The following is a 17,500-nucleotide window of genomic DNA, read 5'->3' on the forward strand; positions in this document are numbered from 1 at the left end:
AGCTGGGAAAATAATCACCCCTCCTAGAAATGACTTGTAAACTCAGTCAGGTCTCAATGGCACACAAATCCATTTGACTTTCAACTGTGATCATTTTGATCAGCTCAGCATGAAAATGGCTTTCCTGGAGCATTTTTCAGTCCTTGATAGTGCAACTTACGCAAACGATCAAAATTGAGCACCATATGATATGACATATTCTGTTTTTTTCTGAGAGTGTAGAAGGATAAATGCATGTGGCAAAATACCATCAGATTCTTGAGGAAAATCTGCTGCCCTATGCAGGAAAGTTGTGAATGGGAAGAAGGTTTACCTTCCAACATGACAAAGACCCAAAACACAGCAACTGACACACAGTGACTGAAGGAGAAAAACTTAAACCCCACTGAAAATCTGTGGAGTGACTTGAAAACTGCCGTTCATAAACGCTCACCATCAAACTGAACTGAACTTCAGCAGTTTTGCAAAGAAGAGCAGGAAAACATTGCAAAGTCTAGATGAGCAAAGTTAGCAGAGACAGAGGCAAATCCCATCAGATGAAAAACTGTAATTAAAGAAAAAGGTGGTTCAACAAAATACTTACACAAGAGGGTTTAGCCTTTTTCCAACTCTGTGATTTTTTTATATATTATATATATATATATATATTTTATTTGGATGAGCTGGGTAGATAAAATAAAAACCATGTTCATCTTCATTTAATGCAACAAAGCAAGAAAATGTGATTAATTTAAAGGGAGTGAATAAATATATTTTTTTTTAACCTACTGAACCAAATTAATCAGTGTAGAAAATGGTCATAAAATGATAACAGTTATCTTATACAGGGAATAGAAAATTCCCAAATGCAATGTCCCTTTTAAAAGCTTCAGAAAGACATTATCAAAATTATTAAAAGTATTTTAGCACTACTTTGATTTGCCATTGTCATTTTAGAAATGATGCTCCTTCCACTTGTTAAAAGCCTATATATCTTAAGTAAATCAGGCTGTGTGACTATTTAACCCATTCAACACCCTTAGAATCACCTTTGTGTTTCCTTCATTAGTTTCTGGGAAGAAGGTGAGCCCAACAATCACGGTAATGAAGACTGTGGCTACATTGTAAAAACAAATGTTTTAAGCCGTGTGGCTACAAAGAGCTGGTATGACGCACCCTGCGTTATGTCCTTGCCCTGGATCTGTGAGAAGCTGCAGTCCTCTTGAACTTCATCTTCACCACCATCATCAACAGACACTCATTGATCATTAGTAGCACAAGCTGTAGTGAGATTTTCATAGCATTTAGAATGTCTGCAGTCATGGGCCAAAAAAAGCAAATCATTTTTTTTTTTTTTTTTTTTTTTTATAATTAGACACCATATGTGCATTAAGCTTTATCTATGGATTTTAACATTGGACAATTTAGTGTATTCATTACCTGCTCTAATTTTATATATATATAAATAAATCTGTTGAGGCTGATGAAAATGTTTATGTTAAAAAAAATATATATATAAAAATTATTTACTCTTTTCCTAAGCAAATTCCTTTTAAATGTTTTCTTTGCATTTTTTTTTGGGGGGGGGGGGGGGGGACCAATAACAATGTAATAGTCCTTTTATATAAATACTTATTTTTTTCTTATAAATTTGGGAACGTCTGGCAGTTCCACTTACACTCAGTAGAGCGCAGCATTGAGTCAAAGTTTGGACCAGAACTACAACACCTGGTTTTGTTTTCTTTCTTTTGCCATATATATATATATATATATATAAATTATTATTATTATTATTATTATTGATTTTCCTTCATTAATTGACAAACCTATCTCTGTCATCAGAACGTTACAAACAATCACAATAATCACAGAAAGCCGTGCCTTTGTTGTTATTTTTCTAGACTATGTGCATCACTTTAGATAAGATTCATTTTAAGAACAAACAAGATCATTTATTTTAGAGCATTATAAGCCAAACTAGTTCAGAATGTGACGAACTAAACCAAATGCCTAATTGAAAGAAAGCAATAAAAACAATCTTTTTATCTTCTTATTTCTTTTTGGCAAGCAAAACAGGTCCTTGTCTTGTACAGATCAAAGCATTTGTGTAAGGTGCACAGATGAATGCATTCTGGGTCGTGTCCTCTCATGTCCCATCTGATCTGACTGTTTTTTATGACAGTGCTGTTACTCATACTGAGGCCCGCAGTCTAATCAAAGTGCTGTATTTGACGTACATCAACTTAATCTTAATCACAGCCCATAAACAGAGATGTTAGATAGCAGTAGAACGGCACGTAGCATTGTGTTTTGAGCTCATTATTTAAGCCCTGTTATGGCAAAACACCTTTATCAACTCTGATCGGGCTTATGGAACGGATATGACTTTCTTAAAGTCACTTTAACGCCATGATAGCCATGATTTTTAAATTTCCTATAAAATGAATTATGCTCATCCCTTTTGCACCAGGCCATTTAGATTGAGATTATAAAATCTAGCATTAGCCGTTACCTAAAAAAAGTACAAGAATAGAGAGTAAACTGTGAACATTAATATGATTCACTTTGGTACTATTTTCTCAAGTGAGTAAATTTTCAAATATCTTAATACAAAACTGTATTAAAACTTGTAACACAACTTTCCAAACCAGATCTCATGCTTCCATTACAATTTTCATTACAGCTACACATTTTCAATCCACACAATCATTGTTAAAAAAACACAAGACTATTGTAATATGTAATGCGAACATGTGATTTTACCACTGAAACAGTTCATTCAGTAGCAAACAATGCAAGAGACGTGATTCAAATCACCCTTGTGGCTCAATTACAGGAGTAACAGGATGATCCGTTAGAAAATAAACATACACTATCTAACTGACTTAAAAAAAATCAATGTAATAATTTGTTTGTAATAGTGGAACAGTGGCAATTGCTGAATGCGTGAGAGTTGGCGACTCTCTGGACAGTGCTTTTCTGACTGACCCATCCATTTCTCAACTATAATGAGCTAATGAGATGAATCAGGGCTGGTTCATTTGAAGAGTTTGAAAATGTCCAGGGAAACACTGATGTAGCAACATCAGCTTGTTTTCTTATGGTTTTCTTATTGTGTGCACATTTATGGGTATCACGGTCCCGATTACATAATCACATGTGCATTAGTATGCATTTCACCGAAACGTTTCCTCGGATTGAAGGCAATAACAGCTTATGCATATTGATGAGAAAACATCTGATTTATTTAATACTGAAAAAACAAACAGCAAGGTCCATTTAAAAAAATATATAAATATAGTGAACACAACATTGATTATATACATTTAGTGGTCATAATGCAAACAAACACAACCATACAGTGCTATTAATATATGCTTACATAAATGCTTTCTTAAATAATAAGTGTTACATCAAGTATGATTTCAAACGCTCCAGCTTCTTTAGACAACTTTGGCCAAATCCTCCTTATTTTGACACTCTTTCTGACTTCAGAAATGTCTCATGTCTCACTTCTCATCCCAGCTACATTTATTCTGCCTTCAGTATTTACTCCTCTGCAATACATACTCTTCTCTCCACCTGTTTTTAGACTTAACTCTGCTTCTGTCAGGTTAACATCTGATCACCTGTCGCCCGGCAGGCCTTCTCATACCTGAGATTTACTAAAAAACATTAACTTCACCAGCACTAAGGAATCTACTGTTTTGCATCTTCAATTCTGGCCACATGCAGTTTAAGAGTTCCCAGGAAACAGTAAAACAGTCAAAGAGCATTGGGAAATGCTGTCACTGGTCCTCAGTTCAGTAGAGAATGCGAGCATTCACAATGGAAGCCTATCTTGGCAATCTCTTGCAGGCCTTTGTCATGTGTTTAAGGCAGTCAGCTCTCATGGCTCACTTTGCAGCCTTGTATGCAGTTAAATTCAACGGCTCCTTCCTCGGGACGCACCAGTCATCAGCTTCCTGGCTGAATTTGTAATGGCGCAAGGCAGTCTGATTGAACACTGGAAGCTTCTCTACTGAATCTGTGGACAGGGCCTGCGGGAAGAAAACTGTAGATTAAAGATTTGAAGACTGACAGATGTAATGTCCAAAGCTGACAGGATGTTTTGCAGGGGTACAAGCTCAACGGATAAGGTTAGTGTAAGCAAACCCCCCAAATTCTTAAAATTCCTAAAACTTCACCTAAAAGTGCAAAGTCGTGGTTTACTCATTTTGCCAAACCCATATGACTTACTTTCTTTTGTGGAACACAAAAGTAGAAGTTTAGTATAATGTTGACACATCCCATTTAATGATAACAAGGCAAAAATCCTAATGTTGGTGAGGATTAGGATCAGAATAAAAAATTTTATGCAAGCTACTGTAACACTTTTTAGGGATCTCTTTACCTTCAGCTGAATCACAGCATCCGTACCATAGCCCTCCAGTGGATAAAGCTGGAGATCCCCTTGGAAGTAGCGTGCGTACAGGCGCGAGATGGGAAGACCATAACCAAAGCCAGCCTGAGGGAATAACATACTGGTTTGACTTTCAGTTTTTTTAATAAAAAAAAAACATGCACCTGCTATTATGTAGTGTCCTGTACTCTTACCATTGGGGTCCGCTGATGGTCACCAATAGTAGGTCTGGGCGCTGTTGAATACATGTAGCTAAAAAGTCTATCAATCTTCCTGAAAGGAACGCCGCCGCCCCTGTCACTGATCTGGAACATTAAATGGGAATGTTAAGACTGTTATATATGTATAAGAAGATAACTATAATCTTGCATGAAAATAGCATTGCAGTTCAATGTCTGCTTTGTTGCACGATTTAGCCACCAGCAGGGCAAAGGGTAATATCGGGAATACTAGTCAAAACTAGTTTCCGTTTATGGCATCAAATGATCTTGATTAAGGGTGGTTAGAATATTAATCTTTAGGACAGTTTATATAACATTATTATCAGTTATCGTTGAATCTAGGGCAATGTAACAGTGTGAGGAAGGAACCGGGGGTTGAGAAGAATGATTAACACAAGGCGGCGGTGATAGCGTGACCTCATATGCTAATTAAGAGTTTTTATGGTTAATCTGCTGCCAACCCAATCATATGTGAACTTTCATGTACCTTGATTGACAGGTCCTCTCCGCCTAGAGCAACCATGACTTCGATCGGTGGCAATGTGCTGCTTGTGTCATGATTCTCAATAGTAGCCCTCATTGCATTCTGGAGTGGAGGAGACAGAAGAATGACTTCTCTATCATTCCATATGCATCTGTAGTATGCAAAAATAAAGCACCATGCCTACCTTGAAGAGCTCGAAAACCATGTGGAAGAGATGAGAGGGCACGTAGGAAATCTCGATTGGCTGGGACTTGTTCTTTGCTGCACCAGAGAAAACAAATATTAGAAAACACCATGTAGTTTGTGAATGAAATCGAAATGAAACATGATCGAGTGTCTGTTCCTCACCGTTCATCTCTCTAAGCTCCAGCTCAGGGGATCCGAGGTAATTCTGCTCACAGAGCATTTTAGCGCACTCGTATGCATCTGAAGCAGGACGCAGGACATTAGTATTGAATTTGCACTTGTCACAAGGGTGGTATTTGCATTCCAAGTCGATAACAGTATGCACTCACCACGGATTACATTTGTGACGTCACAGCAGGACTCAATGCACCCGATGCTGCTGGGATGTCCTGGCTTTGTGCAGCCATCGAAGATCAGAGCTAAAGATAGAGCAGGAAATAGAGGTTTCGAGGTGTACTACAAGCTAATCATTCTCTCTTATTCAGTGAATAATTAACTCAAACTAGAGCGGCCAGATTATTCGCGATCTAATGACCTGTAAAGTGCTGAGAAAGTGACTGCTGATGCCAAGTCCAGGTATATGGACAAGAGCAAAGATTTAGGGCAAGATTGACTTACTGTGCTGGTTGATGAGCATGCGAATGGAGATGCGGTTCATGTAAAAGCGGTCCAGAAAGTACTGAATGTTCTGACTTGTCAAAGGATCTGCCCCAAACGCATCCCTATACTCGATGACGCCTTCGGCCATGGTGGGTACCACATCATTGTGCCTGTTCCTGATGGTCACAAGAGTGTCCAGAAACCTTTGGGGACAAACAGCAAAACAACTCAATGAATCCTGCAGTTTTGTACTGTTTAAAAATACTTCTTTAAAATTCTGACAGATGCTGCGTGTAGATTGAAAAACCTACTCAGCAAGAACTCTGGGGTCATTGGGACTCTTGTCTTGAAATTCGAGGATGTCCATCAGGCATTGGACAACCCTGAGAAAGAAATATAGAGAAGACAAAGGGAATGAAAGATTGTACAATCACTATAGATTAAGGGTGTTTTTGTTTTTTTGTTTTTACCACTGCAGAGTTACAATTACACTTTTGCATCTCCAATAACACCCTCAGCCTAAATAATGTTTTTACACTTACAGGAAAGATTTGCAATTTTTAAACACTCACAGGTGACTTAAACTTAAAAAGTTATTGGGGAAAAAAAATTCTATACTTAAATTACTAAAAATAATCTAAAATAAAAACAAACTGTCTAAATTAACTAAAACTATTAAAAATTGTCTTAAAATAAAGTTGAAATAAAATAGAAATATTAATTATTAGATTAAAATGTTGGTTTTAAAATCCAACATTTTGCTTGGGCAAGGAACTTGAATATGTTTAAGTACTAAAATCACTCAAATTAAATCTGAAATAAAAATAAACAGATTACACTAAATTAAAATATAAAAGAAAATTCAGTGGGCCATTAAAATAAAGATGAAACGAAAGAAAAATGTAAAGATTCAAATTTTAAACTTATAAAATTAATATTGCCTTAGCAACTTGTTTTATTAATATTTTTTATATAAATCTGAAATAAAAACTAAATTTAAGCTAAATTTAAAAACAAAAACTAATAGAATGTTACAAAAGCACAAAATGCAATTACTAAAATTAAAACACACATATACAGTATAAATATATCAAATATAGTATTTAAACTACTTTAGGCTATAATTATTTCTGATTATTGTCGTACTTTTTAAATATATTAGCTATTAATGTTAACTATAGATTTTTTCCCTAACTGGATTTCTATATGTTAACTGTGTTTTCCTCCTTGCTGCTCTGCTGGAGCTTTGTTCCAAGTCAGTTCTCGAAAACAAGTCTGCGCGTCATCGCCACGCCGCTCCTTCTCATATTACACTTTCTGAAGTGAACCGCAGGATCCCTTACAAACCTATCCGCAGTCTAGTAAACAAGCGAGGGTCTGCAATGGTATTTCAACACGAAACTACATTCCATATTCCTAAGATTAGAACGTTGATCCTTAGAGTGCATATAGAATGGAAACCGGATGAACTTTAAACTGCCGCGTGCGTCATGTACAGTAGCCTACAGTATACCTCGAAAACATCAGGCTGCGGAACTAAGGCAAAGTTCATCGTTCAGTCAGGAGGCGTGAGACGCATTACATAATGCACGTCTAAAATAAACCATTTTGGCTTAGTGTTTTCAGCAATGTATTAAATCATACACATACATGATTTGTCTTGTTCGTTTGCGTCTGTTTACTCAAAGTCAGATGGGACTGTTCAAAAGTTAGTTAATAGCTTTTGGGCATGAACTCACCAGCTGTGAACTAGCTGAACGGAGTGAGTCTTGATCAGTTGGTCTGGTAAAAGGTTGATCTCCTTCAAACTGTTGCTTAGTCTGACTGGGAGCTCTTGTCTGAGGAAAGCGAAGGATGTTTTCTCACACGCATTTGTGGATCCTGAAAAGACACAGTGTGAATCCTCAGCTAAATGCACACTTTGCTGCAATACAGTTAAACTAAAACTCTAATATTAAGCAAAACAGACTTGAGCAAACAGCATTTACAGAATGACTTACACGTTTTTTTTTTCTGCTGAGGCTTGTTGCGTGCACTAATTTAGCATTTTATACTTTCATATGAAAGTATAAAATGCTAAATTAGTGCACGCAACAAGCCTCAGCAGAAAAAAAAAACGTGTAAGTCATTCTGTAAATGCTGTTTGCTCAAGTCTATATATATATATATATATATATATATATATATATATATATATAAAAAAACTACACTCTTTGTGCATAAATATAAAAATATAACATGCTAAAGTTTGTTTGAGCGAACATTAACATTTCTATAGTTTTTATTTTCTACATGAATAAGCAAATCCCCCAAAAAACAACAACAACAACAACAAAAAATGTCATAAAAGAATATTGCATGTTTTGGTGAAATACACATGTACTAATGCCCAGTTTGCACTGTCAGCCTTGACTAGATTGCATGCATGCATACATATTTTGCATTAAAATCTTAAACTCACCGAAATCCAGGAACTGCTTCATTGACAAGGGCGATGGAGAAAATTTCGCGTAGTAATCAATATGCTTTGGCGCATTTAGCATAGCAGCATTCCTCATTAAATACCTTACAAACTTCATCTTGGAATATCTAAATATCCGAAACTCCAAACAAAAACGTTGTATGTTGTCAGAGATTAAAACAAAGCCGTAGCTTTTCTCTGGAGAAGTTTTCCGTATATCCTCGCGTTGGTTTGACTTGAGACCCCTATTGTTGACAACTCTTTTAAAGTTTGGGTTCTTGCATAGTGATACGCCCATATCGGTGGTGACCAATTGGAGAGAGGAAACAGGGACCGGTAGGCCACACGTCAGTTCTCGGAATCGCGATCAACAAGCTTGCATCTGCGTAATGTTTGTGCCATGGACTGTATAAAGGTTTGTGTGAGTGCAACAAGTCGCCAAATAAAAAGATGATACAGCTGGACATCATGAGGTCAAGCGTCACCCATCATCATCCAGTTGGACTCGAGAACAGGAATGTGTCATGGGGCATTGGCAAAGTACCACACATAAAACACGTAAAGATAAAAAAGAGAGAGAAAAAGAAAGAAAAGAAACCCTACCAAAAATATGGCAAATGCACAATAAAAAACAATTATTAAATGCAGCAATGCATCTTAGAAATGTGCAATATGCAGTCATATGTTAAGGTAATAGGTCAAATTGATAAGAGTAGGTCGTTGTTATTATTGCAGAGCTTAAGAATCTGACATCCCATGATGAAGTCACTTCAGATGCATGTGATAGATATATATATCAGGTCCAGGTAGTCTATTATTTATTGGAGAACTAAAAAAGATCTTAATCACTAGACTGAAGTGACATTTGAGATGTGAAACAGAGCAGTAAACATGACAACTGAGATTGCATTAAAAAAGCATTGAAGCTAAACTAAACGTCTCATGACTGCTTCCTGGAAGAGGCTCACACACAAACACATTACACAAGAGAAGTGATTTAAAACAAATACCGGAGAGAAAACAAAAGTTAAAGTTTTAAAGAGGAAAGGTGTCCTGTTGAAAAAGCTTGCATTGGCGGTTGGAACAGGTACAGTAGATAGTTATGTGTCAATATGTTTGTCTGTAGGCTGCCAGGTGCACAACCAGTGACCATCCTATGGAAGAACCAGTTTAAACTGGCCTCGAGTCAGGATGGACTGGAAAACTACAATCGTCACATCAAACTAATGTGTCAAATTTCAACTCTAGCTGCATCACATAAATATAAGCTCATTCTTTCAAGCCCTGAAAAGTAGGTTAATTTTAAGTAAAAGCATCTCCATTTATTAATCTGATGGTTTTTGACACTTTTCGACATTTAAAATTAATGGGTTTTTTTTTTTTTTTTGCTACTCAAAACAATTGGTTTTATGTGGTTATATTGTAGGCTGTATGCTGTTCAGGGACTAACACAAATGTTTAGATATGACCTGGTTAAAGACATAGACAGTTTTAACCAAGGACAATATAACTACCCTATTATTATTATTATTATTATTATTTATGTGTAGGCCTATGTGTAAAACCATTCAGGCAAGTAGAAATTTATGAATGACTATAGTCACAAAACTTGTCATCCAGCGATCAATGAACAATTCATGAGCAGCGATAGTGATGAGATCTTGGCATTAAGGCATGAGGCATATACATTTTGAAAACTAATAATTTAATAAATGTTTCGGACTAAATACTAGCTTTTCACTTTAAAAAGTAAGAATGTCCTGTAGAGATTTTTCTGAATAGTTATGATTTTTCTCCTTTTTTATGACATGAAGACACAATGCAATGAAATGGTTCACTTCTTTTTAAGGCCCACAGTTTCTACTGCGTCGGTTGTGGTTGGCCATTTTAAAACCAAATGATTTGAAAATTGTTATTACTCATCCCTCACCACCCATTCACTCAGCATCTCTTAAAGTGCCTTTGACCCCAGAACCAGCTGTTGAGATCTTTGACTGATTTGTATCGCTTATTCCTTCTAATATGATTGCAAATCCAACAGGTCTGATCAAGACCAAATAATGTTTCCGTTGAAAACAAACTGTTCTCTCCAGGTGAAGTACTGCTTGTACAGGTCCTCGTTTTGGTCCAGGATTTTCAGATGACAGACCAGTTCTTTTAGGGATAGAAATCATCACATGGATGAAGGCTTTATTCGGTAAGAACTGCTCATATCCTTCCTTTTTTTCATACTGAAGGTATGTTTTATTAAGGATTGGTAAACCTCTATTATGTCAAAGTCTGCCCCTGAAAAACGACACACACATTCTTTGAGCGTGTTTTTTCCTCAGCTTTATTTCAACAGGTGTGGACAGACTTTAGTTAAGCATGGGATGGTGACAATGACAGTCCTCTCTCTCTCTCTCTCTCTCTCTCTCAATGTGAGTAAGTTATGCTCGTCTAAAGACATGTACACTGACCCCTGCTGGCAGACAGTAGGCAAGTAGAGACAAGTATTAGTCTAAGAAAACATCCTCATATTCATATTCATGTACGAGGACATTCCATCAAGTAACGATTAGTCCGAGACTTAATTTGAAACCTATGTTTGCCTGAAATTATTTACTATATTACAAGCTTTTTACAACTTAAAAATAGATTAATCACTATCACTACCATATCTCTCTATGTACTTGTAAATACACAAGTTTCTTTTTCTTTTTTTTTACAAATCCCGTACCGACACGTTAATCAGTAAATGTAAGGCAGAAGAACAAAGAGGGACAAAAAACGGTCCGTCTAATCTACACTCCATTTATGAGAAAGTTAGTTTTTCTGCAGATCTGAACTGCAGACTGTTCTCTGGAGAATAAACATGAACAAACAGGAAGATCTAACGATCTGACACTGAACAAGGTGTGGAGAAACTGGGATGTCTGTGTCTGCATGCATGGCTTGGCTGAATGCAAACATCAGTTAGTTGAACATGACTTTAATGAAATGACTAGTTGCCACATTTCTGCAGCAATACTATAACGTATAAGACAACCGTTCAAGAACCCTTGGTCACGGTCCTGTCATCTGAACAGCAGATGCATTGTTAAAAAACAGAAGAAAATGAAGCAATACAGGAAGCTATTTCACGGCTTTACATGCAAATTTACCTAACGTTTATATTGGAGGTCTGTCCAAAGCAGCAGCATGCACTGAACTTGATTTTTGCAAAGTGTTAAAAATCCTAGAACAATTTCATAAATGGCTGAAATGCTCCATCAAAGGCTGTCTTTGACACAACGCTGCACAAAACCAGTCTGTAGACAGCATGTGGACATGACCTGCTTTCAAACATAATGTGCCGTCCCGTAGCGGGAAAATGACAGAAAAGCCAGGATTCAAAATGCAGGTAAGTTTACGGCACAAAGTTCGATGCATATTGAATGACGACAACTCTGAACCTGAAAAAAATCCCATGGTCCATCTTTAGGACAAACGATAAAAAGCAATCGACCTACTGGTTCCCAAAGGAGGATGCGTGTCACGACTAAAGGAGCCATGCTGATTTATTAATGGCAGAGCATCTGTTGGCACTTTCGGACTTTTTTGTTCACAACCTTACCGGAGGGTAATGAAGTCCCAACAAACCCCCTGAGAGAACTTAAAGGTAATGGCTGTTCCCTGAAACGGCACGACCAGGACAAAAGACAAAAACATCTAAAGCAGTAACAGTTAGGACAGTTCAGCTCACACTCAGACACGTTCTACTCTGAGTGACGCGTTATTCACAGTGCATAACATGGGGTGGCGACTGAGAGGAAAAATTAACAACAAAACCTTGAACATGTTGCCTGACGCAGTAGTTAAGACATTTTCCAGGGACATGCTTTCTGTTCCCATCTCAAGTGCTATGCTTTACTTTCATACAGGCTCTGACGGCCACTTCCGGCTCTCAGTGCACATCCAACCAAATGTGCAATGACCATTTTAAGGGTACTTAAAATTTCAAAAGGAGAAAAAAAAAAAAAAAAAAAAAGTTGTCCGTCATTGATGATGGAATGCAATACTTTCCCTAATCTCACTCTTTTCTGAGCGACGGTGACCTTCCGCACCAGACAAAAGTGATAGAATGGAGTTTGCTTGATGTAGAGGAACGTTATCCGATGGGGGAATGATTGTTAATAAGGTGCAGGCTTTGTGTCTTTAGATGCGCATGTGAGATTGTCTGTTTATGAGCGGATGGGTCTGAATGAGGAACACTCGTCGATGGTGGAGTCCGGGCGACTGGTCACAGTGTTTACCTCCCAACAGGTGGCAAAGGAGGGGCTCCTCTCATTACTGCCAAACAAACAGAAACACATATGAGTCCAAGATCAAAAATCAGGGTATTCTTCCCTGGTGAACAGCACCAGAATTGAAGCCATCAGGCAAAGTTGTGCGATAAACCTACTGAAGATGAAAAGCATGCAGCAGCTGTCTTTACACAAGCACATGAGAGCATACGAGTGATCGAAGCAGGATTGTGCTCACTGTGAGATGCGTTACATGCATTTGTTGAAGCTTGTGTGGTTCTGAACCAAACTGCTAGGTCTAACTGTTCATTTGCTGGGACTTACCTCTGTTAGCTTTGCTTGGGTATATCTTAGTGAAGTGTCTATACTCTTCTGGAGGAGGGAAGTCATCCAGAGGATGAAACGAATACTTGGACTCAAAATCATCTGTTGGAAGAGACAAATAAAAAGGAATATTTGTATAGAATTTTCTAAATGAATATAACAATGTACACTACCATGCAAAGTTTGGGGTCAGTAAGACTTTTTTAAAGAAATTATTTTATTCCGCAAAATTTTAATGTTTAACAATACATTTTTCTTGAGCAGCAAATCTGAAGGCTTAAATATAAATAATTATTCACAATATTGTTGTATTTTTTATCAAATACCTGCGGCATTGGAGCTGGAGGTAACTTAATGACCCAAACATTTCAAAAGTAATGTAGGTCTTTTCAAAATTTGCTTCTCTATTTATGTAAGAAAAAGAGTGAAACTTGTCTAGCATTTAACAATTTTTTTTATTAAATATTTATTTATTAATAACACAGTCTTATTATTTATGACCAATATTTTTTTTTTTATCTCTCCTCGTTTTTATGTAACTCTGGACAATCTTCATTTGTGAACAAATGTAAATGACATACATTCATATGAATGTATATGAAGTCATATGAAGTTGCTAAAAATAAAATTATTTTGTGTATTTGGTGTAATGAATTGTTTTATGTGGCTGAGGTAAAAAAAAAACAACAACAACAAAAAAAAACATTTTCCACATAATGTACGTTATTGTTGCTCCTCTATGCCCCGCCTTCTGAAATGCGATGATTTTTACAAAACTCGTCGCTCTGAAAAGCGCGGTGTGCTCGGATTGGCCAGCTAAATAGAGTTTCTGGCCACATGACAAAACATCTCTTGCCCTACAGGACAAGCGCAGTGCTAGTTTCAATTTGGAGAAATCACCATCCTCTCTATATGAAGGAAGGATGTTGAAATGAGGATGTGAGGGCAGGTGTGGGTTGAGAGCGAGCATGAATGACTCACCTACAAAGGAACGGGAAATGGAAGTATGTCCATTGCGGATGGGCGGGGGAGGGGGCGGGGGTCCGGCTGGGGTGCGGGAGGGGGGAGGTGGGGGCTTGCCTCGGCTCGGGACATCCGAGGCAGTGCCGTGAGTCCGGTAAGGAGGTGGAGGCGGAGGTGGGGCATCACGGCCGTTTCGTGACGGCTGCCCAGGAACTGGAGGAGCTAGTAAAGACAATAATGTTGAGAAAGTCAAGCAAACAACAGAAAGATAAATATCAATACAATTCTCATGCACCATAGTTCAACTCTTCTGAAGCCATACAACAGCTTTGTGCTAAATTATGAAGGACTTCCTCACACAATAGTCATCATAATTCAGAATAAAGCGCCTGAATCATAGACTGCATGTATAGTGCTTTTATGTTGTCCTAGGTGGAAACTGAGAGACGTGGCCACAGTGATAGACATATTAGAAAAGAGACAACAAACAGCTTTAAAATACTCCTTGTGAATTACGCAAATTAAAAAAGACCTAATGACTATTTATTTTGTGTGAATAGCTCTAGAAGAACAGTATGGTTTAAATATTTGGTGTTTTATTTTTATTTAAGAATAATAGTAATGTCAATTCTTTTACTTAACAAGGATGCATTAAATTGAACAAAAGTAATTTATTACGTTACAAAATATTAACATTTCAAATAAATGCTGTTAAGTTGAAATTTGTATTCATCAAATAACTCAGAAAAATAAAAGTCTCAAGACTCTTTGAAACACTGATAATAAGCAAGTCAGCATGATTTCTGAAGGATCACGTGACACTGAAGACTGGAGTAATGGTGCTGAAAATACAGCTTTGTATTTCTGCATTTTATAATATATTAAAGTTGAAAAGAGTATATTTATATGTGTAACAACAATTCACAATATTACTCTCTTTACTGTATTTTTGATCAAATAAATGAAGTCTTGGTGAGTTTACAGTACTTTTTTAAAACCAAAAAAATCTTCTACAAAAATGATTAATTTGAGTAAATTAGAGAAAAGTCACAGAGTAATCATTTTCTCTGGATCATCCAGATTTCAGACTGTAAGTAGAGCTCACCTGCTCCTCGTCCCGGGGGCTCTCTCGCCGGAGGCGGGGGTCTGGCAGCCTGTGGGGTGGGTGACGGTGGTGGAGGTGGAGCATGTCCTCGTGTCGGTGTGTGTCCACCTGCTGAAGGCTTCTTGCTGAGTGAGTTGTGTCTCTGGGGCAGTTCGGGGGCCGCCTCGTTCACAGGACTGGAGGGGCCATTGGAAACCCCAGACTGCTGACGGTACGGGGGCGGAGGCGGGGCAAGGGAAGAAGAAGATGAAGACAATCGGCTGCTCGCTGGAGACGGAGGAGGTTTCACAGGTGGAGGCGGAGCATTTTCACGCATCGGTGCTGGAGAGGGTCCTCGCTGCCCTGGAGTCGGCGGAAGTGGCTTTTCACGATTGTATGAGGGAGCTGTGGCTTTCTGCGGCGGGGCAGGAGGAGCGTTTCCACGCCGGGACATTGGGGGTGGTGGAGGGGGGGCTGAGGAGCTGTGCCTCATGCCTGTAGAGGGGCTGCTGCCTCCACTGGGGGAACGGGAGAGATCAGGGAGGGACGGTCTTTGGGAACGGCCAGACTCCGGGGGGGAGGCCTGCTGAGAGGGACTGTCGGGGTCATCGTGACCGCTGGGTGGGCGAGGGGCAGCAGAACGAGTCCCAGGATGGTGCAACGCAGACCTGCCTGCAGAACCATCTGTAACACAACCGGTTCAACATCAGAACCAACCATAATTACAAGGCTTGCGTTCATTTGAGGAAACACCCTTTGCGTATCTGAGAAACACTGGCACAATACTCTAATATGAATCATATTTTGTAGGCAGTGATCACTGCAGAATGAACAAACACATTTTTGTGAAAACCCTACAGTGGGAAATCTGTACACTGGAAATCTGAAAAGTTTCTTTATTGGGATCTATGTTTCCATGAAGAATCTTTAAAGGAGTAGCTTATCCCAAAAATAAAAATGATTTAATTCAGAAGGCTTTTATTCATCCCCAGAGCTGTGCTTTTTATGATGGGATGGATTTACTTTATAATTGATTTAAAAACCTGACAACCATTCACTGCCATAATAAAGCTTGAAAGAGCCAAGACATTTTTTAATAACTCGGTTTGTATTCGTCTGAAGAAAGATTTACACCTAGGATGGCTTTGAGGGTCAGTAAATCACTGGATAATCAACATTTTTGGAAGAACTATCTGTTTAAAATCCATGGAACCTTTCCATTCCACAAAAGGTTCTTTATAGTCAAAAAAGGTTCTTTAGCTGTTCCTCATTAAGAATTTTTTCTTTTAAGCACTGTTCACTGAAAGATCCTTTGGGAAAAATATTTAGGAGTGTGAACTATATGAACTATAAACAACAGAGGGTGTAAAAAGTTTTCCTTTAAATAAAAAACAAAAAATTGTAACAATCAACACACCTCCTACAGATCGCAATTTTGGGACTCCACCCTGAAACAGCCCTCCCACTGGCTGACCCGGTGCAGAAGACCCTCCACCACCAGACACACCTCCGCCACTTCCTTTCGCCTCTAAAAAAACAAACAGACAAACAAACAGTTTTTAATGCATTTTTATCATATATATGAAGTCTTGATGAGCAGAAGACAATTCTTTCAAGAATATAAAGACCCCAAACTTTTTAACAGTTTTGCAAGTAGATATAAAAAAAAAATGTTTTGTTTGTTTTGTTTTTTTACTTTGGGGCGAACTATCTATTTAAGTAAATGTACAATCACCTATGATCGCACACCAATGCATTTTGGCTAAGAAGTCTTCATCAGGGTGAAACGAGGGGGTTTTATATTTTACTCATCCTCGAGTGCCTTGGCTTTGCATGATTTTTATGAGTTGAACTAAACCTTTTCCAAAGATCACTAGAATTTGAAAAAAAAAAAACAATTTCACCTCAGCAGCACATTAAAAAATATTTGGGCTTTTGCTTTCCACTTACTCTCAATCATAGGGGCACTCCTGTCATTGACAATGCCAACTTTCTTCAACTTGGGCACTTTGCAGATATCAGAGAGCAACGCCCCTCGGCCCTTCGCTTCATCTCGGCTCAGCTTGGGAGGGCTTGTGCTTGTCTGAGGAAAAGCGAATTAAAAAGGAATTAAGCATACTGCAAATATTTTTGAGGTAAAGCTGTGCAGTTCCCAATAAAGTTACCAGACAACTTGAGTCCTTACCTGGCTAAGGGTGGGCGGAGGAGGGGGTCCACCTGGAGGTGGAGGGGGAGGAATGGGCATCTTGGATCTCTGTCCGGTGATTACAGCTGAAAGTGTGACACATAAAACTTCATGAAGACAGCTACCTAAAGAAACAGCAAATTAAAGCATAAATCAAACGTTTTAAAAATGAGGTCATTTTTCCAGCCATCTTTATATATGTATATATATTGTTTTTAAAGGAGGTTTCCAAGGCTCTACAGTAAGAACAGAAATACTGTGAAATATATTTACAATTTCAAATATCTGTTGTCAAGTTGAATACATTATAAAATGTAATTTATTCCTGTGATGCAAAGCTGAATTA

The 17,500-nt window shown here is 38.1% G+C and overlaps 3 protein-coding genes across 4 annotated transcripts in view; 1 reads left to right on the forward strand and 2 right to left on the reverse strand.

The window, feature by feature from the left end:
* Positions 1–1,205, forward strand: part of LOC127971209 (tubby-related protein 4-like) — a 5,456-nt gene extending 4,251 nt beyond the window's left edge. Inside the window, exon 9 of the mRNA XM_052574085.1 lies at positions 1,023–1,205. Within this exon, the coding sequence (XP_052430045.1) occupies positions 1,023–1,205 (183 nt within the window). The remainder of the gene's footprint in view (positions 1–1,022) is intronic.
* A 1,997-nt stretch (positions 1,206–3,202) lies between these two features.
* LOC127980277 (pyruvate dehydrogenase (acetyl-transferring) kinase isozyme 2, mitochondrial-like) lies at positions 3,203–8,596 on the reverse strand. The gene is made up of 11 exons (XM_052585435.1): positions 8,334–8,596; positions 7,612–7,753; positions 6,184–6,255; positions 5,891–6,075; positions 5,602–5,691; positions 5,435–5,512; positions 5,271–5,347; positions 5,090–5,188; positions 4,576–4,686; positions 4,373–4,486; positions 3,203–4,019 (listed from the first exon to the last, which is right to left on the reverse strand). Exons 1-11 carry the CDS (start codon positions 8,449–8,451, stop codon positions 3,876–3,878), a joined length of 1,230 nt encoding a protein of 409 aa, XP_052441395.1. The 5' UTR covers positions 8,452–8,596; the 3' UTR covers positions 3,203–3,875.
* Positions 8,597–10,638: 2,042 nt separating this feature from the next.
* The window catches only part of LOC127980293 (WAS/WASL-interacting protein family member 2), a 7,944-nt gene continuing 1,082 nt past the window's right edge, over positions 10,639–17,500 (reverse strand). Inside the window, exons 2-8 of one of the 2 annotated variants that reach the window (XM_052585436.1) lie at positions 17,155–17,279; positions 16,920–17,052; positions 16,387–16,497; positions 14,991–15,653; positions 13,904–14,107; positions 12,923–13,024; positions 10,639–12,644 (exon numbers count right to left, since the gene is read on the reverse strand). In XM_052585436.1, coding sequence (XP_052441396.1) covers positions 12,604–12,644; positions 12,923–13,024; positions 13,904–14,107; positions 14,991–15,653; positions 16,387–16,497; positions 16,920–17,052; positions 17,155–17,214 — 1,314 coding nt within the window. In that variant the 5' untranslated portion in view covers positions 17,215–17,279 and the 3' untranslated portion in view covers positions 10,639–12,603. The remainder of the gene's footprint in view (positions 12,645–12,922; positions 13,025–13,903; positions 14,108–14,990; positions 15,654–16,386; positions 16,498–16,919; positions 17,053–17,154; positions 17,280–17,500) is intronic. The other variant, XM_052585437.1, reaches the window with a different exon arrangement.

The sequence above is a fragment of the Carassius gibelio genome, chromosome A4, assembly GCF_023724105.1.
Source record: "Carassius gibelio isolate Cgi1373 ecotype wild population from Czech Republic chromosome A4, carGib1.2-hapl.c, whole genome shotgun sequence".
NCBI lineage: Eukaryota > Metazoa > Chordata > Actinopteri > Cypriniformes > Cyprinidae > Carassius > Carassius gibelio.

What these genes read in the sequence shown, in the direction of transcription:
- LOC127980277 (XM_052585435.1), bottom strand. Translation starts at nt 8,451, where the DNA reads ATGAAGTTTGTAAGGTATTTAATGAGGAATGCTGCTATGCTAAATGCG. An exon ending in GTTCAGCTAGTTCACAGCTG is followed by an intron (nt 6,256 to 7,611) that starts GTGAGTTCATGC and finishes TTTCTTTCTCAG; the next exon opens with GGTTGTCCAATGCCTGATGG. An exon ending in ACCATCAGCGGACCCCAATG is followed by an intron (nt 4,487 to 4,575) that starts GTAAGAGTACAG and finishes TTATTCCCTCAG; the next exon opens with GCTGGCTTTGGTTATGGTCT.